The sequence below is a fragment of the Nerophis ophidion genome, linkage group LG21, assembly GCF_033978795.1.
Source record: "Nerophis ophidion isolate RoL-2023_Sa linkage group LG21, RoL_Noph_v1.0, whole genome shotgun sequence".
Taxonomy (NCBI): Eukaryota; Metazoa; Chordata; class Actinopteri; order Syngnathiformes; family Syngnathidae; genus Nerophis; species Nerophis ophidion.
Window position 1 is genome coordinate 33,055,833 of NC_084631.1, and position 25,000 is coordinate 33,080,832.

At 38.2% G+C, this 25,000-nt stretch overlaps 1 protein-coding gene across 1 annotated transcript in view; it reads right to left on the bottom strand.

The window, feature by feature from the left end:
* The window catches only part of csmd2 (CUB and Sushi multiple domains 2), an 819,059-nt gene that overhangs the window by 19,205 nt on the left and 774,854 nt on the right, over positions 1-25,000 (bottom strand). Inside the window, exons 68-69 of the mRNA XM_061882497.1 lie at positions 20,681-20,793; positions 17,207-17,294 (exon numbers count right to left, since the gene is read on the bottom strand). Of these exons, the coding sequence (XP_061738481.1) occupies positions 17,207-17,294; positions 20,681-20,793 (201 nt within the window). The remainder of the gene's footprint in view (positions 1-17,206; positions 17,295-20,680; positions 20,794-25,000) is intronic.

Genomic DNA, 25,000 nt, shown 5'->3' on the forward strand with positions numbered 1-25,000 from the left:
ATAAATAGATTAAATAATAATACATTATTAATAATAATAATCAGAAATAAAATGTAATACATACAAATAGTAAACAATAATTAAAAAAATAAAATAATTAGAAATAAAAAAAATATAAACTTCTAGTAAACAATAATTAAAACAAACAATAAATAATAATAATCAAAAATAAAATACAATATAAACAGATAGTAAACAATAATTATAACAAATAACAAATAATAATAATCAGAAATAAAATGAAATATGAACAGAGGGTAAACAATAATTAAAACAAATAATAATAAATAATAATACAAAATAAAATATATACAGATAGTAAACAATAATTAGAAAATATACAGACATATAGGGAGCAATCCTTTTTTTTTTAACAATACAATCACTAATTCGAGAAATCCAAATCAGTCTTACAAAGGCATGGCATAATTCAGTGTTTTCCAACCACTGTACCGCAGCACACTAGTGTACCGTGAGATACTGTCTGCTGTGCCATGAGAGCTTATGTAATGTCACCTAATTGGGTTAAAATTAAATTTTTTGCAAACCAGTTATTATAATCTGTAAATGTGCCACTGTTGAGTGTCGGCAGAGTAACCGTGTAATACTCTTCCATATCAGTAGGTGGCCGCAGGACGATAATTGCTTTGTGGATGTATGCAGGTGAAAAGGTGTCTAATGTTCTAAACCAAAAATAAACAAGATACGAGTGCTTAGGGGTGGCTATGCAAAACTTAAATGGAATTGGCTGCAAAGTAAAGAAAAACAGAATGCTGGACGACAGCAAAGACTTGCAGCGTGTGGAGCAGACGGCGTCCACAAAGTTCATCCGTACATGACATGACAATCAACAACTAAATAGGAGCGTGAGACAAGAAGTAAAACACTACACACAGAAAACACCAAAAAAAACTCCAAATAAGTCAAGTGGTGACAGTACACCTACTTTGAGACAAGAGCTATAGTGATGCAGGCTTACGGTTTAAATTCATATCCAACAATTGGGAGAACAACTTTTTATTGTCAATATTGGCTGCTGAGCTTCATTTTATGATGTTTTCTGCTGGTGGCGTGCCTCGGAATTTTTTCAATAAAAAAAAAAGGGCCTCGGCTTAGAAAAGGTTGAAAAACATTGACATAAATGACCCAGTTTTCCCAGTATGAAGTACATTTCTCCAATTTATAATGAATAAAAGCTGATGGCTTCTCCATTTTATTATATGTCCATTGGGATTCCCATCCATTGCTTCAAAGTTGAAGATATTATTGTTTTGTTTTCTTGCTATCACTGTCTTTTATTTTGACATTTAGGGCAGACAACAAATATACGATGTATGTAAACGTGATGTAATGGATAGGAATGTCTGATGCTGGATGTCAATAAAAAAGAAATGAAAAAAACAAAACAAAAGGAAACAATGGTGATTACCATGGTGGCCCGAAACGTCTAATTTCTATAATAAAACGAGCAGACAAGTGACCTTTCAAAGTTTGTTTTTATGCTGCTTTGCTTACATTTCCCGGGACCCCCAAGCCCACCCTTGGGGACTTCAGAACTCATTGTCCGAGAAATCGCTCTTAATTACTGACATGCAACGTTTCTGGGACATTTTCTCGTCGACAAAAAAAAAAGTGTGTTTGTGCGGAACAGCACACCTGTCTGCTTGTCCACCCCACCCCGCCAAAATAAAGCTTGCATAAAAAGAAGTGACAAAGAAAGGAAAATTCAATTAGTGGCTTATTTTGTGCTTGCCAATCATCCACTTCTCACACACACACACACACACGCACGCACGCACGCACGCTCGCACACACGCACACACACACACACACACACACACACACACACACACACACTTGTATTTATTACCTTCTTGAGACCTGAGAAAAAAGCCTACCTCTTTAGGACCAGCCTTTTTAGATATATAAAAGTGTATTTACAACATCAATAATATATGCATACTATGCAAATATAAAATAGCTGGAATGAGTTGGAGTTTCAGAAGAAAAAGTCACAATTTCGCAAGAAAAACATAGAATTTGGGCAGTATTATAATAAAAGTCGTCATTTTACTCAATGCAAGTCAAGATTTTACAAGACAAACTGAACATTTGTGCAATATTTTGATAAAAGTTGAAATTTTACTCAGTCACAATTTTACAAGAGAACTTAACAATTTTGGCAATATTCTAATAATAATCGGAATTTTACTTAGCAAAATGGTGACAAAAGTCACAAATTGACTCGAAAAAAGTCACTATAGTACAAGGACAACAAAAAAATTTGCAATATTGCTATAAAAGTCAGAATTTCATACGACAAAAGTCACCATTTTGCATGTATATATACATATATATTTTATATATATTTTATATATTATACACATTTATTCATTTATCATATATATATATATATATACATATACACACATAAATATATAGCATTAATTGTATATATATACATACATACATGTATATATAGAAATATACATATATACATACATACATATATATAAAGTATATATATATATATATATAAAGTATATATATATATATATATATATATATATAAATATATATACATATATATATATACTTTATATATATGTATGTACGTATATATATACATACAGTACACATACATATATACACACATATATAAATATATAGTATATGTAGTATATATATATACATACATACAGCCGAATTGTTTTAACCCAATGCGGCCCTCGAGTCAAAACGTTTGGGTACCCTTGTACTAAACGATCCCATGTGTGATGCCTGTCGGAGTGTTTTCATGCATATTTGTGCGTGCTGTCCTTATGCAATCCAGCTAGTGTTGTTAGCATTAGCTAATATGCTAACACACTTACCAGTATCTTTGTTAGTATTATTTTCTTACAATGGCATTCTTTTTGTATTGTTCCCTCAGGAAATTCACCAAAATGTCACCGTGGAGTTATTGAGTCTGTTAAACTATGGAGAGCTAGCTTCTGTTTTGTTCGTACAGCCGTTTTACTGACGTGTTACAGACACCGTTTGGAAACAATTAAGGTATGTAAATAAACATTTACAGAATATTTTTGTGTAAATAACTCATGCCACAAAGTATATATCTACGGCTTAAAGTCCGGGGCGGCTAATATGTGGAAAACTATTTTTCTAGTGGGTGCGGCTTATACACAGGTCCAGAAAATACGGTATTCTCTTCTTTTGTAGAATAAAGTACTAAACTTCAATTCTGGACAGCTCTCATTATTTCACACTGCCTCGGACTAAAGAACCTGGGTGGACTCGACCCTCTTGAAGGGAGGGTTCTAATACCAAAATGCCAGTGTGAGTTAAAAAATGGTTGTTTGGGCCGCTGGACAGCCTCGGTTATTTGGCGGCCACTTCATCTGTGTCAACACGTCTCTTTCAGACTCCTTTTAAACGCCATAACTACTTTTGCACCCGCAGGCCACAGAGCAAAGATCTCCAGTCCTGGTGGCTTTGCGCTTTAATAATAAAAAAAAATGGCGGTATATGCGAGCGGCGGCACGACGGTACACACAACAAAATGAGATCAATGTCTGGGGGAATAGCGACTGCAGGGTTTGCTTTAAGAATAACTTCAACGGCTTGTCGCTTGTTTAAGGAATAATAACAAATTAGGGCGGACACAAAACCGCATGAATACAAAAGTTTACATACACTTATAAAGAACATCATGTCATGGCTGTCTTGAGTTTACTATCATTTCTGTTATTTTTTTTGTGATAGAGTGATTGGAGCACATACTTGTTGGTCACAAAAAACATTCATGAAGTTTGCTTCTTTTTCGGATTTATTATATGAAAATGTGCTGGGTCAAAAGTATACATACAGCCAGGGACGTGCACATGATTATAGAGGGGCAGGGGCTCAAAGTCAGGAAGGGCAGGAAATATATTTTGGTCCTTTACACAATATAGAAATGAATGTAAAATTAAATTTGCTAATAGGAAGCTAACTACTTAGCTGTGTGTCCTTTGTAGGTAAAAGTGATTGCCATTTATTTTGTGTCAACAAACTGTCATAAAGGGTGGCGAATTGTCCAGGGTGTACCCCGCCTTCCGCCCGATTGTAGCTGAGATAGGCGCCAGCGCCCCCCGCGACCCCAAAAGGGAATAAGCGGTAGAAAATGGATGGATGGATGGAGTTAATTCACATCATCATAGGCTTGGAAGACATGAAAAGCAAAAAAAACTGGTTTATTATTCGGCTATTTATTGTTAAAGATAAGCACTTTAATATTGAACATTGAACAGTGCAACATGAACTTTGAAAAATAAATAAATAAATAAATAAATACCCAAATGAAAAAAACTTCAATATGAAAATCTGTCCTTCTTCCCTTAACTTGATGAAAACACCATCAAGTTGTAACTTATGGTCTTTCTCACTTAATGCTCTGACTATACAACTCAAACGCAATACAACTTTATATGTAAACCTCTACTGTGAGAGAAATGTGATCCGCCGTAAACACAGTGAATTTTACTTTGAAATTCAACCCGGTGTTTTATTTTGTATTTTGTACACTACTTCCTGTCCCGCACGATCCGCTCTGCTCTGTGCGGAATTGATGTGACGTGCTCAATTGAAGCACTGTGCTCCGACGTCCGGCAAAAACAGAAGCTGACACATTGAATAATAGAATAATACAGCGTTTTTCTGAAAAAGGACCCATATTAGATGCTGAATAAGCGGACGGCGACTAGACCATGACTCACAGGTTCAAGTTGCTCCACTGTCACGTCTCCGCAGGCCGCAGTGGGCTCTCTCTCCTCTCTCTCACTCACTCGCCCTCTCTGTCTCTCTCTCTCTGTCGGAAGCGGCAGGCTCAAACAACCCGGTATTACAAGAAAACGTGGAGTTTTTGTACCGCTGTTTTTTTGTTTTGTTTTGGTTTTTTTACATCCCTAACAGGAATTTATTGATGTTGTTTGAAGAAAAAAGAAAAAAAACAACAAACGCACACAGGCAGAGGGCTCTTTTTAAGACGAGGTAAAAAAGGGCAGGGCATCAAGCACCCATAGGGCCCTATGTGTGATCGTGCTAGCATACAGCAATGTTAATATTTGCTTACATGTCCCTTGGCAAGTTTCACTGCAATAAAGAACTTTTGGTAGCCATCCACAAGCTTCGGGGTTGAATTTCGGACCACTCCTCTTGACAAAATTGGTGTAGTTCAGATAAATGTGTTGGTTGTCTGACATGGACTTGTTTCTTCAGCATTGTCCACACGTTTAAGTCAGGACTTTGGGAAGTTCCATTCTAAGCGAGAACTTTCCTCCAGAAGGTCTTATTTTGGTCCATGTGATGTCAGACGAAACAAAATTGGAGCACAATACCTAGCAATATGTTTGGAGGAGAAAAGGTGAGGCCTTTAATCCCAGGAACACCATCCCTACCGTCAAGCATGGTGGTGGTAGTGTTATGCTCAGGTTCGGTGGCCATGGATGAAGTGCTGGCTGTCCAGGATGGACCGCTCGCCTGTGCATCGGTTGGGGACATCGCTGCGCTGCTGACCTGTCTCCGCTCAGGACGGTCTCCCGTTGGCCCCACTATGGACTGAACTCTCACTATTATGTCAAACCCACTATGGACTGGACTCTCACTATTATGTCGGACCCACTATGGACTGAAATATCACTATTATGTTAGATCCAGTATGGACTGGACTCTCAGTAATATGTTAGATCCACTATGGACTGGACTGTCACTATTATGTTGGATCCACTATGGACTGGACTGTCACTATTATGTTAGACCCACTAAGGACTGGACTCTCACTATTATGTTAGATCCACTATGGACTGGACTCTCCCTATTATGTTAGATCCACTATGGACTGGACTCTCACTATTATGTTAGACCCACTATGGACTGGACTCTCACTATTATGTTAGATCCACTATGAACTGGACTCTCACTATTATGTTAGACCTAATATGGACTGAACTCTCACTATTATGTTAGATCCTCTATGGACTGGAATCTCCCTATTATGTCAAACCCACTATGGACTGGAGTCTCATTATTATGTCAGACCCACTATGGACTGAAATCTCACTATTCTGTTAGACCCACTATGGACTGGACTCTCAGTAATATGTTAGATCCACTATGGACTGGACTCTCACTATTATGTTAGATCCACTATGGACTGGACTCTCACTATTATGTTAGACCCACTATGGACTGGATTCTCACTATTATGTTAGATCCACTATGGACTGGACTGTCACTATTATGTTAGATCCACTATGGACTGGACTATCACTATTATGTTAGACCCACAATGGACTGGACTATCACTATTATGTTAGATTCACTATGGACTCGACTCTGACTATTATGTTAGAACCACTATGGACTGGACTCTCACAATTATGTTAGATCCACTATGGACTGAACTCTCACTATTATGTGAGATCCACTATGGACTGGTCTCTCACTATTATGTAGGTTCCACTATGGACTGGACTCTCACTATTATGTAGGTTCCACTATGGACTCGACACTCACTATTATGTTAGATTCACTATGGACTGGACTATCACTATTATGCTAGATCCACTATGGACCTGACTCTCACTATTATGCTAGATCCACTATGGACTGGACTCTCACTATTATGTTAGACTCACTATGGACTGGACTATCACTATTATGTTGGATCCACTATGGACTGGTCTCTCACTATTATGTTGGATCCACTATGGACTCGACACTCACTATTATGTTAGATTCACTATGGACTGGACTATCACTATTATGTTAGATTAACTATGGACTGGACTCTCACTATTATGTTAGACCCACTATGGACTGGACTCTCGATATTATGTTAGATCCACTATGGACTGGTCTCTCACTATTATGTTTGATTCACTATGGACTGGACTATCACTATCATGTGAGATCCACTATGGACTGGTCCCTCACTATTATGTTAGATCCACTATGGACCGGACGCTCACTATTATGTTAGATCCACTATGGACTGGACTCTCACTATTATGTTAGACCCACTATGGACTGGACTCTCACTTATATGTTAGATCCACGATGGACTGGACTCTCATTATTATGTTAGATCCACTATGGACTGGACTCTCACTATTATGTTAGATACACTATGGACTGGACTTCACTATTATGTTAGAACCACTATGGACTGGACTCTCACTATTATGTTAGATTCACTATGGACTGGACTCTGACTATTATGTTAGAACCACTATGGACTGGACTCTCACTTATATGTTAGATCCACGATGGACTGGACTCTCACTATTACGTTAGACCCACTATGGACTGGACTCTCACTTATATGTTAGATCCACGATGGACTGGACTCTCACTATTATGTTAGATCCACTATGGACTGGACTCTCACTATTATGTTAGACCCACTATGGACTGGACTCTCACTATTATGTTAGATCCACTATGGACTGGACTCTCACACTATTATGTTAGATCCACTATGGACTGGACTCTCACTATTATGTTAGATCCACTATGGACTGGACTCTCACACTATTATGTTAGATCCACTATGGACTGGACTCTCACTATTATGCTAGATCCACTATGGACGGGACTCTCACTATTATGTTAGAATCACTATGGACTGGACTATCACTATTATGTTAGATTCACTATGGACTGGACTCTCAATATTATGTTAGATCCACTATGGACTGGACTCTCACTATTATGTTGGATCCACTATGGACTGGTCTCTCATTATTATGTTAGATCCACTATGGACTCGACACTCACTATTATGTTAGATTCACTATGGACTGGACTCTCACTATTATGCTAGATCCACTATGGACTGGACTCTCACTATTATGTTAGACCCACTATGGACTGGACTATCACTATTATGTTAGATTCACTATGGACTGGACTCTCACTATTATGTTAGACCCACTATGGACTGGACTCTCGATATTATGTTAGATCCACTATGGACTGGTCTCTCACTATTATGTTTGATTCACTATGGACTGGACTATCACTATCATGTGAGATCCACTATGGACTGGTCCCTCACTATTATGTTAGATCCACTATGGACCGGACGCTCACTATTATGTTAGATCCACTATGGACTGGACTCTCACTATTATGTTAGACCCACTATGGACTGGACTCTCACTTATATGTTAGATCCACGATGGACTGGACTCTCATTATTATGTTAGATCCACTATGGACTGGACTCTCACTATTATGTTAGATACACTATGGACTGGACTTCACTATTATGTTAGAACCACTATGGACTGGACTCTCACTATTATGTTAGATTCACTATGGACTGGACTCTGACTATTATGTTAGAACCACTATGGACTGGACTCTCACTTATATGTTAGATCCACGATGGACTGGACTCTCACTATTACGTTAGACCCACTATGGACTGGACTCTCACTTATATGTTAGATCCACAATGGACTGGACTCTCACTATTATGTTAGATCCACTATGGACTGGACTCTCACTATTATGTTAGACCCACTATGGACTGGACTCTCACTATTATGTTAGATCCACTATGGACCGGACTCTCACTATTATGTTTGACCCACTATGGACTGGACTCTCACTATTATGTTAGATCCACTATGGACTGGACTCTCACTATTATGTTAGATCCACTATGGACTGGACTCTCACACTATTATGTTAGATCCACTATGGACTGGACTCTCACTATTATGTTAGATCCACTATGGACTGGACTCTCACACTATTATGTTAGATCCACTATGGACTGGACTCTCACTATTATGTTAGATCCACTATGGACTGGACTATCACTATTATGTTAGACCCACAATGGACTGGACTATCACTAGTATGTTAGATTCACTATGGACTCGACTCTGACTATTATGTTAGAACCACTATGGACTGGACTCTCACAATTATGTTAGATCCACTATGGACTGAACTCTCACTATTATGTTAGATTCACTATGGACTGGACTATCACTATCATGTGAGATCCACTATGGACTGGTTTCTCACTATTATGTAGGTTCCACTATGGACTGGACTCTCACTATTATGTAGGTTCCACTATAGACTGGACTCTCAATATTATGTTAGATCCACTATGGACTGGACTTTCACTATTATGTTGGATCCACTATGGACTGGTCTCTCACTATTATGTTAGATCCACTATGGACTCGACACTCACTATTATGTTGGATTCACTATGGACTGGACTATCACTATTATGCTAGATCCACTATGGACCTGACTCTCACTATTATGCTAGATCCACTATGGACTGGACTCTCACTATTATGTTAGACTCACTATGGACTGGACTATCACTATTATGTTAGATTCACTATGGACTGGACTCTCAATATTATGTTAGATCCACTATGGACTGGACTCTCACTATTATGTTGGATCCACTATGGACTGGTCTCTCATTATTATGTTAGATCCACTATGGACTCGACACTCACTATTATGTTAGATTCACTATGGACTGGACTATCACTATTATGCTAGATCCACTATGGACCTGACTCTCACTATTATGCTAGATCCACTATGGACTGGACTCTCACTATTATGTTGGACCCACTATGGACTGGACTATCACTATTATGTTAGATTCACTATGGACTGGACTCTCACTATTATGTTAGACCCACTATGGACTGGACTCTCAATATTATGTTAGATCCACTATGGACTGGTCTCTCACTATTATGTTGGATTCACTATGGACTGGACTATCACTATCATGTGAGATCCACTATGGACTGGTCCCTCACTATTATGTTAGATCCACTATGGACCGGACGCTCACTATTATGTTAGATCCACTATGGACTGGACTCTCACTATTATGTTAGAACCACTATGGACTGGACTCTCACTATTATGTTAGATCCACTATGGACTGGACTCTCACTATTATGTTAGATTCACTATGGACTGGACTATCACTATCATGTGAGATCCACTATGGACTGGTCTCTCACTATCATGTGAGATCCACCATGGACTGGTCTCTCACTATTATGTGAGATCCACTATGGACTGGACTCTCACTATCATGTTAGACCCACTATGGACTGGACTATCACTATCATGTGAGATCCACTATGGACTGGACTCTCACTATTATGTTAGATCCACTATGGACTGGACTCTCACTATTATGTTAGACCCACTATGGACTGGACTCTCACTATTATGTTAGATCCACTATGGACTGGACTCTCACTATTATGTTAGATCCACTATGGACTGGACTCTCACACTATTATGTTAGATCCACTATGGACTGGATTCTCACTATTATGTTAGATCCACTATGGACTGGACTCTCACACTATTATGTTAGATCCACTATGGACTGGACTCTCACTATTATGTTAGATCCACGATGGACTGAAATCTCACTATTATGTTAGATCCACTATGGACTGGACTCTCACTATTATGTTAGATTCACTATGGACTGGACTATCACTATTATGTTAAACCCACTATGGACTGGACTATCACTATTATGTTAGATCCACTATGGACTGAACTCTCACTATTATGTTAGAACCACTATGGACTGGACTCTCACTATTATGTTAGATCCACTATGGACTGGACTCTCACTATTATGTTAGATTCACTATGGACTGGACTCTCACTATTATGTTAGATTCTCTATGGACTGGACTATCACTATCATGTGAGATCCACTATGGACTGGTCTCTCACTATCATGTGAGATCCACTATGGACTGGTCTCTCACTATTATGTTAGATCCACTATGGACTGGACTCTCACTATTATGTTACACCCACTATGGACTGGACTATCACTATCATGTGGGATCCACTATGGACTGGACTCTCACTATTATGTTAGATCCACTATGGACTGGACTCTCACTATTATGTTAGACCCACTATGGACTGGACTCTCACTATTATGTTAGAGCCACTATGGACTGGACTCTCACTATTATGTTGGACCCACTATGGACTGGACTCTCACTATTATGTTAGATTCCCCATGGACTCGACTCTGATTATTATGTTAGAACCACTATGGACTGGACTCTCACTATTATGTTAGATCCACTATGGACTGGACTCTCACTATTATGTTAGATTCACTATGGACTGGACTATCACTATCATGTGAGATCCACTATGGACTGGTTTCTCACTATTATGTTAGATCCACTATGGACTGGACTCTCACTATTATGTTAGACCCACTATGGACTGGACTATCACTATCATGTGAGATCCACTATGGACTGGACTCTCACTATTATGTTAGATCCACTATGGACTGGACTCTCACTATTATGTTGGATCCACTATGGAATGGTCTCTCACTATTATGTTAGATCCACTATGGACTCGACACTCACTATTATGTTAGATTCACTATGGACTGGACTATCACTATTATGCTAGATCCACTATGGACCTGACTCTCACTGTTATGCTGGATCCACTATGGACTGGATTCTCACTATTATGTTAGACCCACTATGGACTGGACTATCACTATTATGTTAGATTCACTATGGACTGGACTCTGACTATTATGTTAGAACCACTATGGACTGGACTCTCACTTATATGTTAGATCCACGATGGACTGGACTCTCACTATTACGTTAGACCCACTATGGACTGGACTCTCACTTATATGTTAGATCCACGATGGACTGGACTCTCACTATTATGTTAGATCCACTATGGACTGGACTCTCACTATTATGTTAGATGCACTATGGACTGGACTTTCACCATATTATGTTAGATCCACTCAACGTCTATTGCACCGGTCACCCTGGGGGGGTCCCCCACATCTGCAGTCCTCTCCAAGGTTTCTCATTTTCATCCCATTGGGTTGAGTTTTTTCCGTGCCCTGTTGTGCAGCCCTTTGGGACACTTGTGCAGTATGTATACTTTTGACCCAGCTCATTTTTACTAGAGCCATAATAAATTCATAAAAGAAGCAAACTTCATGAGTGTTTTTTGTGACCAACAAGTATGTGCTCCAATCACTCTATCACAAAACAATAAGTGTTGTAGAAATGATTGGAAACTCCAGACAGCCATGACATTATGTTCTTTACAAGTGTATGTACACTTTTGACCAGGACTGTCAATTAAAGTATATCAGCACACACTGTAATTGTCCCAGTATTTTGTGTAAATAAAACCCCAAAATATAAAAGGTGACTCCAACTGTTCCATAACGTAGATACACATTTCAATTGATGAATCTTTGAGCATAAAATGGAACCAGAAAGCAGCAAAGTTCTCTGCAGGTTTCAACGAGTCCCATTTCAGATGTTTTAGGGCCGTTATGAACACACTTTAACACCCATTCCGCATCCTTACTGACAAAAAAAAAAGTTTGATCATCTAATAAACAACGGCAATTAACCAGGATCCTCGCTTGCGGGCGACACAAACCACAGGTGTCAAAAAACTGCATTTTATCCGGCCCCGGGAGGGGGAGCATGTGGAAATCAGATTTTTAGCAAGAAGGACCACGAACTAACTTCCGAAGTACTGCATAATATATCTCAAACATGCACACCTTATATATTAAAGCCACACCACAGTGGTGTCTTCTTACTAGAATGGTCAGATTACCATTAAAAGCTGCAAATATGTAACCATGTACATGACAAGAAAGAGACAGCACTTTAACAATTATCACATTTAAGAAGTGTTATAATGGTCCTGTAGATCAGTGGTCCCCACCCTTTTTGTAATTTGTGGAGGAAGGGTTACTAAATTATTATTTTTATTTTTATTTGTATTTTATTATCAATCAATCAATGTTTACTTATATAGCCCTAAATCACTAGTGTCTCAAAGGGCTGCACAAACCACTACGACATCCTCGGTAGGCCCACATAAGGGCAAGGAAAACTCACACCCAGTGGGACGTCGGTGACAATGATGACTATGAGAACCTTGGAGAGGAGGAAAGCAATGGATGTTGAGCGGGTCCAACATGATACTGTGAAAGTTCAATCCATAATGGATCCAACACAGTCGCGAGAGTCCAGTCCAAAGCGGATCCAACACAGCAGCGAGAGTCCTGTTCACAGCGGAGCCAGCAGGAAACCATCCCAAGCGGAGGCGGATCAGCAGCGCAGAGATGTCCCCAGCCGATACACAGGCAAGCAGTACATGGCCACCGGATCGGACCGGACCCCCTCCACAAGGGAGAGTGGGACATAGAAGAAAAAGAAAAGAAACGGCAGATCAACTGGTCTAAAAAGGGAGTCTATTTAAAGGCTGTATTAATTTTTTTGTCATGAAAAAGGGAGGTTTTTGGGGTTGGAGCACTAATTGTAAGTATATGTTGTGTTTTTTATGTTGATTTAATAAAAATAAAAATAAAATAAATAAAAAAAAATAATAAAAAAAATATTCTGATGTTGGGGACCACTGCTGTACATCACTAAGATCTTACCAACACCGATATTCCTTATCCACACCAATATTCATTGGTACTCTTTATCGGTGCTATATATAATTGGGAGAGATGTCCGATAATATCGGGCTGCCGATATTATCGGCCGATAAATGCCTTAAAATGTAATATCGGAAATACGCTACACTATACACCATCCCTACCCCTACCCCCCACACCTCAATCTCCTCATGCTCTCTCAGGGAGAGCCTGTCCCAAATTCCAAGCTGCTGTTTTTGAGGGATGTTAAAAAAAGATAATGCACTTTGTAAGCGGTAGAAAATGGATGGATGGATGGTGACTTCAATAATAAATATGGCAGTGCCATGTTGGCATTTTTTTCCATAACTTGAGTTGATTTCTTTTGGAAAACCTTGTTACATTGCTTAATGCATCCAGCGGGGCATCACAACAAAATTAGGCATCAAAATATGTCAAACCAAGAACGAACGCACACGCACACACACACACACACACACACACACACACACGCACACACACACACACACACACGGCGTGGGATTACTAGTATACCAAGACGTGTATTGCGAAGCAGCAGACAAGCTTTGTCCCATGGGCTTGGTTCAACAATCTTAGAGGACTATGTTCCCACCTTTGGACAGAGAGAACTCGGAGACACGAGATGAGGTCTCACGTCATGTCCGAAGACATCCTAAATAATGCTATTATCTTTGCAAGTACGCACACTGAAATCTCATTTCAGCTGTGGAGGAAAAAGGTAGGGTGGACAGATATGTGCTCAAGTGAACTTTCAGTTTCGATCTCAGCTAAAGTGGAGGCTGTGACGTGGACAAAAAGCATGTGAGGAGGGTCTTCATATCAGAGCGCTTGTATTGAAATTCTTTGTACTTACCGATTATAAGCCGCTACATTTTTTTTTCTATGCTTTGAAACCTGCGGCTTATAAAATGCTAATTTATGGATTTTTTGGGTGTTAATTCCACTAATGTATCAGTATCAGTTGATATCGGAATTGGTATTTAATAGTTGGACGATATCGGAATATTGGCAAAAAAAAAGCCATTATCGGACATCTCTAATATTTGCTGTACATAAAATGTGGAAAAATCTATCTTTTTATTACCATTATTATGAGCTCACAATGTTGTACACCAGTAACATGTCACAGCAGGCGAATCTTATCAAAACCTGTTTTTTTTTTACATCTTAAACAAGTTAACCATGTTTGCAGTGCAAGGTGGAAATGCAGTTATGTCATCATCTTGTAAAGAGCACACAGATCCATCAATGGATTTCTATTCATCACAATTAAACGCAGCTGGAAGTATTATTTGTATGGCCTTCATGTTCGGAGCACCAACCTTTTACGTGACATATCTTATCAAATATATATCATAAGTAAATACAATCCATTGGCATGTTATGTAGGTATGCATTTTGTAACAAAATAAATTATATTTTTATTTATATATTTATATATATGCATACACACATATATAGATATATATACATATATACACATATGCATATATGTATACATAAATACACATGCATATTTAGATATGCATATATACTGTAGATATGCATATACATAAATATATACTGTATATACACATACATACATACATATATGCATACACACACACACACACACACACACACACACACACACACACACACATATATATATATATATATATATATATATATATATATATATATATATATATATATATATATGCATATATATATACATACACACACACATACATATATGTATATATACAGTGTATAGACGGCGTGGCGCAGTGGGAGAGTGGCCGTGCGCAACCCGAGGGTCCCGGGTTCAAATCCCACCTAGTACCAACCTCGTCACGTCCGTTGTGTCCTGAGCAAGACACTTCACCCTTGCTCCTGATGGGTTCTGGTTGGCGCCTTGCATGGCAGCTCCCTCCATCAGTGTGTGAATGTGTGTGTGAATGGGTAAATGTGGAAGTAGTGTCAAAGCGCTTTGAGTACCTACAAGGTAGAAAAGCGCTATACAAGTACAACCCATTTATCATTTATTTATCATTTATATATATGTATATACAGTGTGTATATATATATATATATAAATAAATGGGTTGTACTTGTATAGCGCTTTTCTACCTTCAAGGTACTCAAAGCGCTTTGACACTACTTCCACATTTACCCATTCACACACACATTCACACACTGATGGTGGGAGCTGCCATGCAAGGCACCAGCCAGCACCCATCAGGAGCAAGGGTGAAGTGTCTTGCTCAGGACACAACGGACGTGACGAGGTTGGTACTAGGTGGGATTTGAACCAAGGACCCTCGGGTTGCGCACGGCCACTCTCCCACTGCGCCACGCCGTCCCTATATATATATATATATATATATATATATATATATATATATATATATATATATATATATATATATATATATATATATATATATACATATATATATATATTTATAGTAGGGCTGTCAAAATGATTAAAATATTAATCGCAGATCGGTGTAATTCTTACGTACCCTAGACCAGTGTTGTCCAACCACTGTGCTGCGGCACCCTAGTGTGCCGTGAAATACAGTCTGTTGTGCCGTGGGAGATTATGTAATATCACTTAATTGGGTTAAAAATATTTTTTGCACGCAAGTAATTACAATCCATAAATAATGTGGCAGAGTATAACCATGCTATACTTGTCCATACCAGTAGGTGGCAGCAAGTAGCTAATTGCTTTGTAGATGTCGGGAACACGTCGTGTCATGATCACAATATGCAGACGACAGCGGGAAGCAGGTTGCAGGTAAAAAGGTATCTTATGCTTAAACCAAAAATAAACAAAAGACGAGTGCCGCTATGAAAAGGCATTGAAGTTTAGGGATGGCAATGCAAAACAAAACTAAAACTGAACTGGCTGCGAAGTAAACAAAACACAGAATGCTGGGCGACAATGTTTAAACCTTCCTGCAAAGAATTGTGTAATTGAGGACACGACCAGAAGATGGTATTAAAAAAATTACACAATATTTCAGCCAGCCAGAAAAATCGAAAATTTGTGCTCGCTTGTGGCTCATCAGTAGCAAGTGTTCGTATTAATGGCCCGTTCAAAAAATCAGTGCCGTTATCGAAATTTATAGTTAACGCATTATCAAGGTTTTTATTGAATAAACAAACAAAAAGCAAGAGCAACGGGGAAGTGCTCTGACTGGATACACTATGAAGGAAACAAAACGGAGTGCTGGAACACAGCAAAAACACTTACAAGAAGTGTAGAGCAGATGGCGTCCACAAAGTACGTGCGTACTTGAGCTCAGCATGGAAATAATAGTCAACCGTGACCAGTGAATCATGTCCCGATAACAAATGCTCTCGCGAGCTCAACTTCTATCGTGCTAATTACAAAAACAGAAAAAATGTGAGGGGGAAAAGTGCTCAAGGGTAGGCGCAAAGCTGCTGCAAGAAAGAGGAAAACAGGAAGTGAAATAAAAAAAAACACAAAATAAGAGCGCAAGATAGGAAACTAAACTGGCGTGGTGTGACAAGCGGTGACTAAAGGGATGCCAAATAAACCAAAACAGGGCAAAAAGTGGGTTTTTGACTCTTTTCAGTGGTGATGAAAAATAATGAAAATGTATAATTGGACTAATAAGTGGACATTTCACTTACCCAGTCTCTGGAGACCAAACTGTCCAAAGCCTTTCCCACGGACAAATCCTTGGTACACAAAAGAGTTGGAGGAAGAGAGGTAGGACACCTACCAAGTCAGGAAAAAAAAATAGTCACATTGAGTGGGTGTGTTTGTGTGTGTGTATTCTTGTATTTCTACCCTTCTTGAGACACCAACAAGGAAAAGTAGCTTCCATACGAGGAGGTGTGAACAAAGTAGGACATAAATCAATGGTTCCAATACAGAAAACCTTTGTAGATAATGTCTCATTTGCACCCCTGGTGGTGAAATCTATTAAAAATGAGGGTGGTCCCAAAAAGGAGGGATTGTTTTAAATGACTGTGTGTCTGGTCAACATATGAAATAACAAGTGTGTGTAAGAAATTAAAACGAGACCCCTTTGGCCAAAATTAATTAATAATAAATAAATAAATACATACGCCGAGACATACTGTAATAACTTGAAGAAAATAATGAAGGTTAAAAAACAATTAGAAACACCAAAAAAAATATAAAAAATAACTAAAAGCAGACATTCTCACATTGTGTCGACTTTTTTCTTATAAAATTGGGAACAATTTCTCATTACTTTCAGTTTCTGTAATATTGCAATATTTTTTCGTAAAATTATTACTTTATAATGTGAAATTAATACTTTTTAATGCATATTGGTGAAATTTGTCTTATAAAATTCTGACTTTTGTCATAAAATTGCTAATTTTTTTTGTAGTTCTTGTAAAATAGTGAATTTTTTTTGCCAAGTACAAGTCTGATTATTATTTTAATATTGCCGTTTTCTTATAAAACTGTGACTTTTGTTGAGTAACACGACGACTCGTTTCATAAAATTTCCCAAATTGTAAGCTTTTTTTTGTAAAATTGCGACTGTTATTGAGTAAAAGTCCAACTTTTATCATAGTATTGCACAAATGTTCAGTTTTTCTGGTAAAATTTAGACTTGCGTTGGGTAAAATGACAACTTTTATTATCATATTAGACATACAATTCTACATTTTTCTTGTCAAATTGTGACCTTTTTCTCATGAAATTCCAACTTGTTTTTCCACAACATGTAAATACAAATCTTTATATATTTAGAAAGGCTGGTCCAAAAGAGGCAGGCATTTTTCAGAGGTCTCAAGAAGGTAACAAATACAAGAATGTGTGTTTGTGTATTCTTGTATTTCTACACTTCTTGAGACATCAACAAGGACAAGTAGCATCCAAATGAGGAGGTGTGAACAAGTTAAGACATAAATCATGGTCCCAAAATGGAAAACCATTGCATCTAATAAAGAATGTCTCATTTGTGGAGGGATTTTTAAATTGACACTGTTGCAAGTCTTGTGTATTCTTTGTAACTTGTTTGTTTGTGCTATGGCTATTGAGGTTTTTTTTTCTTCCAGATCTCAGTCTGGGTCCCCTCCCAGTCCAACCATAGAATGAATTTTTTTTTTTACTCATCCCCCCCAAATTAACTAAAAGCAGTCTTTTTCTCACAATGTGTCGACTTTTTTCCTAGAAAATTGGGAACAATTTCTCATGTTCTTTCTGTAATATTGCAATATTTTCTTGTAAGATTAATACTTTTTTAAGTAAAATCATTATTTTTTATTGAAAAATGTGACATCTGTCCTATAAAATTCTGACTTTTATCACAGTATTGCCAATTTTCTTTGTTGTTCTTGCAGAATAGGGGACATTTTTCGAGTAAAATTGTGACTTTTGTCATCAGTTTGCCAAGTAAATTTCCGATTATTATTATAACATTGCCAATATGGAAAGTTTTCTTATAAAATTGTGACTTTTGTAGATTATATTGACGACTCTTTTCATAAAATTGCCAAATATGTTATGCTTTTACTTGTACACTTGCGAATGTTACTGAGTAAAATTCCAACTTTTATCATAATATTGCACTAAAAGCTTACCTTTTTTTAATATTTGCATAGTTTGTATATATTATTAATGTCGTAAATACAAATATTTATATATCTAGAAAGGCTGGTCCAAAAGAGGCAGACATTTTTCAGAGGTCTCAAGACGGTAACAAATACAATAATGTGTGTTTGTGTATTCTTGTATTTCTACACTTCTTGAGACATCAACGAGGACAAGTAGCTTCCATATGAGGAGGCGTGAACAAGTTAGGACGTAAATGATGGTCCCAATATGGAAAACCATTGCATCTAATAAAGAATGTCTCATTTGCGGAGGGGTTTTTAAATGGACTCTGTTGCAAGTCTTGTGTATTCTTTGTAACGTGTGTGTTTGTGCTATGGCTATTGAGTATTTTTTTTTCCAGATCTCAGTCTGGAACCCCTCCCAGTCCAGCCGTAGACTGGATATTTTTTTAACCCCCCCAAATGAACTAAAAGCAGTCTTTTTCTCAACAATGTGTCGACTTTTTTCTTTTAAAATTGGGAACAATTTCTCATGTTCTTTCTGTTTCTGTAATTTTGCAATATTTTCTTTTAAGATTATTACTTTTTTATGTAAAATCATTATTTTTTTTTTTAAATGGTGACTATAATAATCTGTCCTATAAAATTCTGACTTTTATCACAGTATTGCCAATTTTCTGTGTTGTTCTTGCAGAATAGGGGACATTTTTCGAGTAAAATTGTGACTTTTGTCATCAGTTTGCCAAGTAGATTAAATTGACGACTCTTTTCATAAAATTGCCAAAATGTTATGCTTTTACTTGTACATTTGCGAATGTTATTGAGTAAAATTCCAACTTTTATCATAATATTGCACTAAAAGCTTACCCTTTTTTATATTTGCATGGTTTGTATATATTATTAATGTCGTAAATACAAATATTTATATATCTAGAAAGGCTGGTCCTAAAGAGGTAAGCATTTTTCGGAGGCCTCAAGAAGGTAACAAATACAAGAATGTGTGTGTGTATGTATATATATGTTTTATTTTTTCTTGTATTTCTACCCTTCTTGAGGCACCAACAAGGAAAAGCAGTTTCCATATGAGGACCAGGGAACAAGTTAGGACATAAATCCTGGTCCCAATACGGAAAACTATTGCATCTAATAGAGAATGTCTCATTTGCATCCCTGGTGGGGAAATCTATCAAAATTAGGGTGGTCGCAAAAAGGTGGGATTATTTTTAAATTGACTCTGTTGCAAGTCTTGTGTATTCTTTGTAACTTGTTTGTGTGTGCTATGGCTATTGAGTTTTTTTTTTTTTTCCAGATCCCAGTCCAGCCGTAGACTGAATATTTTTTTTACTATTTAGAAAGGCCGGTCCTAAAGAGGTAGGCCTTTTTCGGAGGTCTCAATAGGGTAAAAAATACAAGAATGTGTGTGTGAGTCCTGGTTACCATGGCGATGATTTAACAGATGATTTAATGAAAGACAAAACTACTTCCAGAGTGACCAGGAAGGTATCATGCATGTATTCCCCCATGAGGACTCCTGTCTTCTGTGGACCTTTGACCTGAGAGTGCCCTTACGTGTCCATCCAGGGCCCAGTTGTCCAGTTTGAACTTGTTGACAAAGATCTCCACAGGACCTCGGATCTGGTGGACCTGGAGTAGCAGCTGGGCTTCGTCTCTCTTGTATGTACCTGCGAGACAGGCATGGATAAGACTAGGCGGCCACGCATGTATGACACAATACAGTCGGCAGGTGGGTTCACATGCCCCCCGTTCGTCGCGGTTTACCAGACACATGAAACGTGACACATTTGCGGGTCGCACAATTGACTTTAGTAGAGTGTTGAATATCTTAAAACGTGTTCTGTGGCGACTCCAACTTTGACCACGACGTCAGTTGCTATGGAGAGTGGCGCTTTCCATCGTTTTCAGCAGACCATAACAAAAATTAACCTAAATTCTACGAGCCACTCATTTTTTCCGATTTGAGCAGCTTATAAAACGACAAGGCTGATTTTTCGAGTTTTCTTCACCGACGGCCATCATGCAAAGAGTTTTACAAAAAAACGAAGAAAAGTTTGTTATTGTTTGTGCTATGCTGCCATCCTTCTGTTTAGAAATTTCAACCGGAAGGACAAGTGTTGTTCTGTGTTTCTACTCTATTCTTCATTCCTCACTCCAAGGAACGTTTCTAAAATGTGCAACGCAACTAAAACCATTCATACTCACTAAACCGTCCCATGTGCGGTGTCCGTAGGAGAGTTTTCATGCATACTTGTAAGTGCTATAGTAGTGTAATGAAACTAGCCTCGTTAGCGTTAGCAAATATGCTAACACGTTCACTAGCGTCGGTTTTAGTATGGCATCCTTTTTATATTGTTTCTTCGATAAATTCACCGAAACATCACTGTAGAGTTATTGAGTCTTTTTAGCTGTTTGGAGGGCTTCTGTTTTGTTTGATTGGCCGATTTACTGCCGTGTTGCAGGCACTGTTCGGACACAATTAAAGTATGTATAAACGCATTTTTACAAAATCATTTTGCGTTTTCGCAACATTTATTCCTGCGGCTAATATATGGATGCGCATTATAGTCCCCGGGAAATATCTTAATCTCCTGACTCCACCCAGGAAAATGTCCACATGAATCCCTTTTCACGCATATTTATACATATTATAGTAATGTAATGAAACTAACCTCGTTTGCGTTAGCTAAATTGCTAACACGTTCACTAGCATCGGTGTTAGTATGGCATCCTTTTTATATTTTTTCTTCGGTAAATCCACCAAAACATCACTGTGGAGTTGTTGAGTCTTTTTAGCTGTTTGGAGGGCTTCTGTTTTGTTTGATCCGCCGTTTTACTGCCGTGTTGCAGGCACCGTTCGGAGACAAGTATGTAAATACACATTTTTACAAAATCTTTCTGCGTTTTTGCAACATTTATTCCTGCGGCTAATAAATAGATGTGCTTTATAGCCAGGGAAATACCTTAACCCCCTGACTCCACCCAGGAAAATGTCCACATGAATCCTTTTTCATGCATTTTTGTACGTACTATAGTAGTGTAATGAAACTAGCCTCGTTAGCGTTAGCAAATATGCTAACACGTTCACTAGCATCGGTGTTAGTATGGCATCTTTTGTATATGGTTTCCTCGGTAAATTCACCAAAACATCACTGTGGAGTTGTTGAGTCTTTTTAGCTGTTTGGAGGGCTTCTGTTTTGTTTGATCCGCCGTTTTACTGCCGTGTTGCAGGCACCGTTCGGAGACAATTAAAGTATGTAAATACACATTTTTACAAAATCTTTCTGCGTTTTTGCAACATTTATTCCTGCGGCTAATAAATAGATGTGCTTTATAGCCAGGGAAATACCTTAACCCCCTGACTCCACCCAGGAAAATGTCCACATGAATCCTTTTTCATGCATTTTTGTACGTACTATAGTAGTGTAATGAAACTAGCCTAGTTAGCATTAGCAAATATGCTAACACGTTCACTAGCATCGGTGTTAGTATGGCATCTTTTGTATATGGTTTCCTCGGTAAATTCACCAAAACATCACTGTGGAGTTGTTGAGTCTTTTTAGCTGTTTGGAGGGCTTCTGTTTTGTTTGATCGGGCGTTTTACTGCCGTGTTGCAGGCACCGTTCGGACACAATTGAAGTATGTAAATACACATTTTTCGCAACATTTATTCCTTCAAGTGCAATACATCCGACTTTGATTGTTATAACTCTGATACTCTTGTCGTGTTCTGTATATTGTACATAATTTTGTATATTGTACAGGATGGCTAATTATTTTTTTATTGGATAGTAGTCTGTTTATTTCAATTCTTATTTTTTAATATTTATTACGTCTTGTGTAATTCATTTTTATCCCATTTTTATTTCCATTACCGCACCTTAAATTGGAGTCCTTAATCTTGTTATATGCAAATATAATGACAATAAAGTCAATTCAATTCTAATCTGAAGATTCAAAGATTCCGTCATGCTTCAAGACTTCCAATTTTTCAGTAAGAAATAATTTCAGGTGAATTTAAAGACTTTTCATCAAGAAAAATACCAACGGTACGCAACATGTTTGGAGGATCATTTACACATCCCTTAGTGTCACACAAAAATACAAACAGGGGTTAAACATTTAAAAAATGAAAAATTCGACAAAATAAAACTACTCAACGTTTTTTGTCTTTCACTGAACAAGCTGCGTCACATTTCAAGGACACTTAGCTCGCCGTAGAAAACCGTCTGATGAATTATTTTCATTTTCTTTTGACGCATTCTTTCCAGCGGTTTTTATGTCAATACTGTAAGCTCCTCGCCCGCCAGCTGGGGACCTCACTTGTGAAACCACAGCAAGACTAAAGGGAGTCTTTTAAAAGCGGAACAAGACTATGAGGAGTGGAATAATAATGATAATAACAATAAAACATGGTGAGTTTTTTGGGTTTTTTTCTGAAACTGCACAGCCTGAACCCACGGGCAGTTGGATTTTGCTATTTGGGCCGTGTTTCATTTTGTTTGTAAAATATGTTGCTGGCCAAGAAAAAAAAAATATCTGCACTTTATGAGAGCGTTCTGACCAAAAAACAAGTATCAGCTTTGATATAAAATCTGTGATACCATGCAACGCGTTTACTTGTGTGTGATACCATGTGCGATACAAGGAGCCCTGCGATGTTTACTTGCTTGTGATATCATGTGCGATACAAGCAGTCCTGCAGCGTGTTTACTTGTGTGTGATGTCACGTGCCATAAAAGTAGTCCTGCAGCGTGTTTTCTTGTGTGTGATATCATGTGCGATACAAGGAGCCCTGTCATGTTTACTTGTGTGTGATATCATGTGCGATACAAGCCGTCCTGCAACAGTGTGTTTATTTCTGTGTGATATTATATGCGATACAAGGAGCCCTGCGATGTTTACTTGCATGTGATATCATGTGCGATACAAACAGTCCTGCAGCGTGTTAACTTGTGTGTGATATCACGTGCCATACAAGTAGTCCTGCAGCGTGTTTACTTGAGTGTGATACCATTTGTGATACAAGGAGCCCTGCAATAATTATTTGCTTGTGATATCATGTGTAATACAAGCAGTCCTGCAGCGTGTTTACTTGTGTGTGATACCATGTGTGATACAAGGAGCCCTGCAATAATTATTTGCTTGTGATATCATGTGTGATACAAGCTGTCCTGCAACAGTGTGTTTATTTCTGTGTGATACCATGTGTGATACAAGGAGCCCTGTAGCATGTTTACTTGTGTGTGATATCACGTGCCATACGAGTAGTCCTGCAGCGTGTTTTCTTGTGTGTGATACCATGTGCGATACAAGGAGCCCTGTGATGTTTACTTGCTTGTGATATAATGTGCGATACAAACAGTCCTGCAGCGTGTTTACTTGTGTGTGATATCATGTGTGATACAAGAAGTCCTGCAGTGTGTTTACTTGTGTGTGATATCAAGTGCGATACAAGCTGTCCGGCAACAGTGTGTTTACTTGTGTGTGATACCATGTGCGATACAAGGAGCCCTGTAGCATGTTTACTTGTGTGTGATATCATGTGCCATACAAGCAGTCCTGCAGCGTGTTTACTTGTGTGTGATATCATGTGCGATACAAGGAGTCCTGTAATGTTTACTTGTGTGTGATACCATGTGCGATACAAGGAGCCCTGTGATGTTTACTTGCTTGTGATATCATGTGCGATACAAACAGTCTTGCAGCGTGTTTACTTGTGTGTGATATCACGTGCCATACAAGCAGTCCTGCAGCATGTTTTCTTGTGTGTGATATCACGTGCAATACAAGCTGTCCTGCAACAGTGTGTTTACTTCTGTGTGATACCATGTGCGATACAAGGAGCCCTGTAGCATGTTTACGTGTGTGATA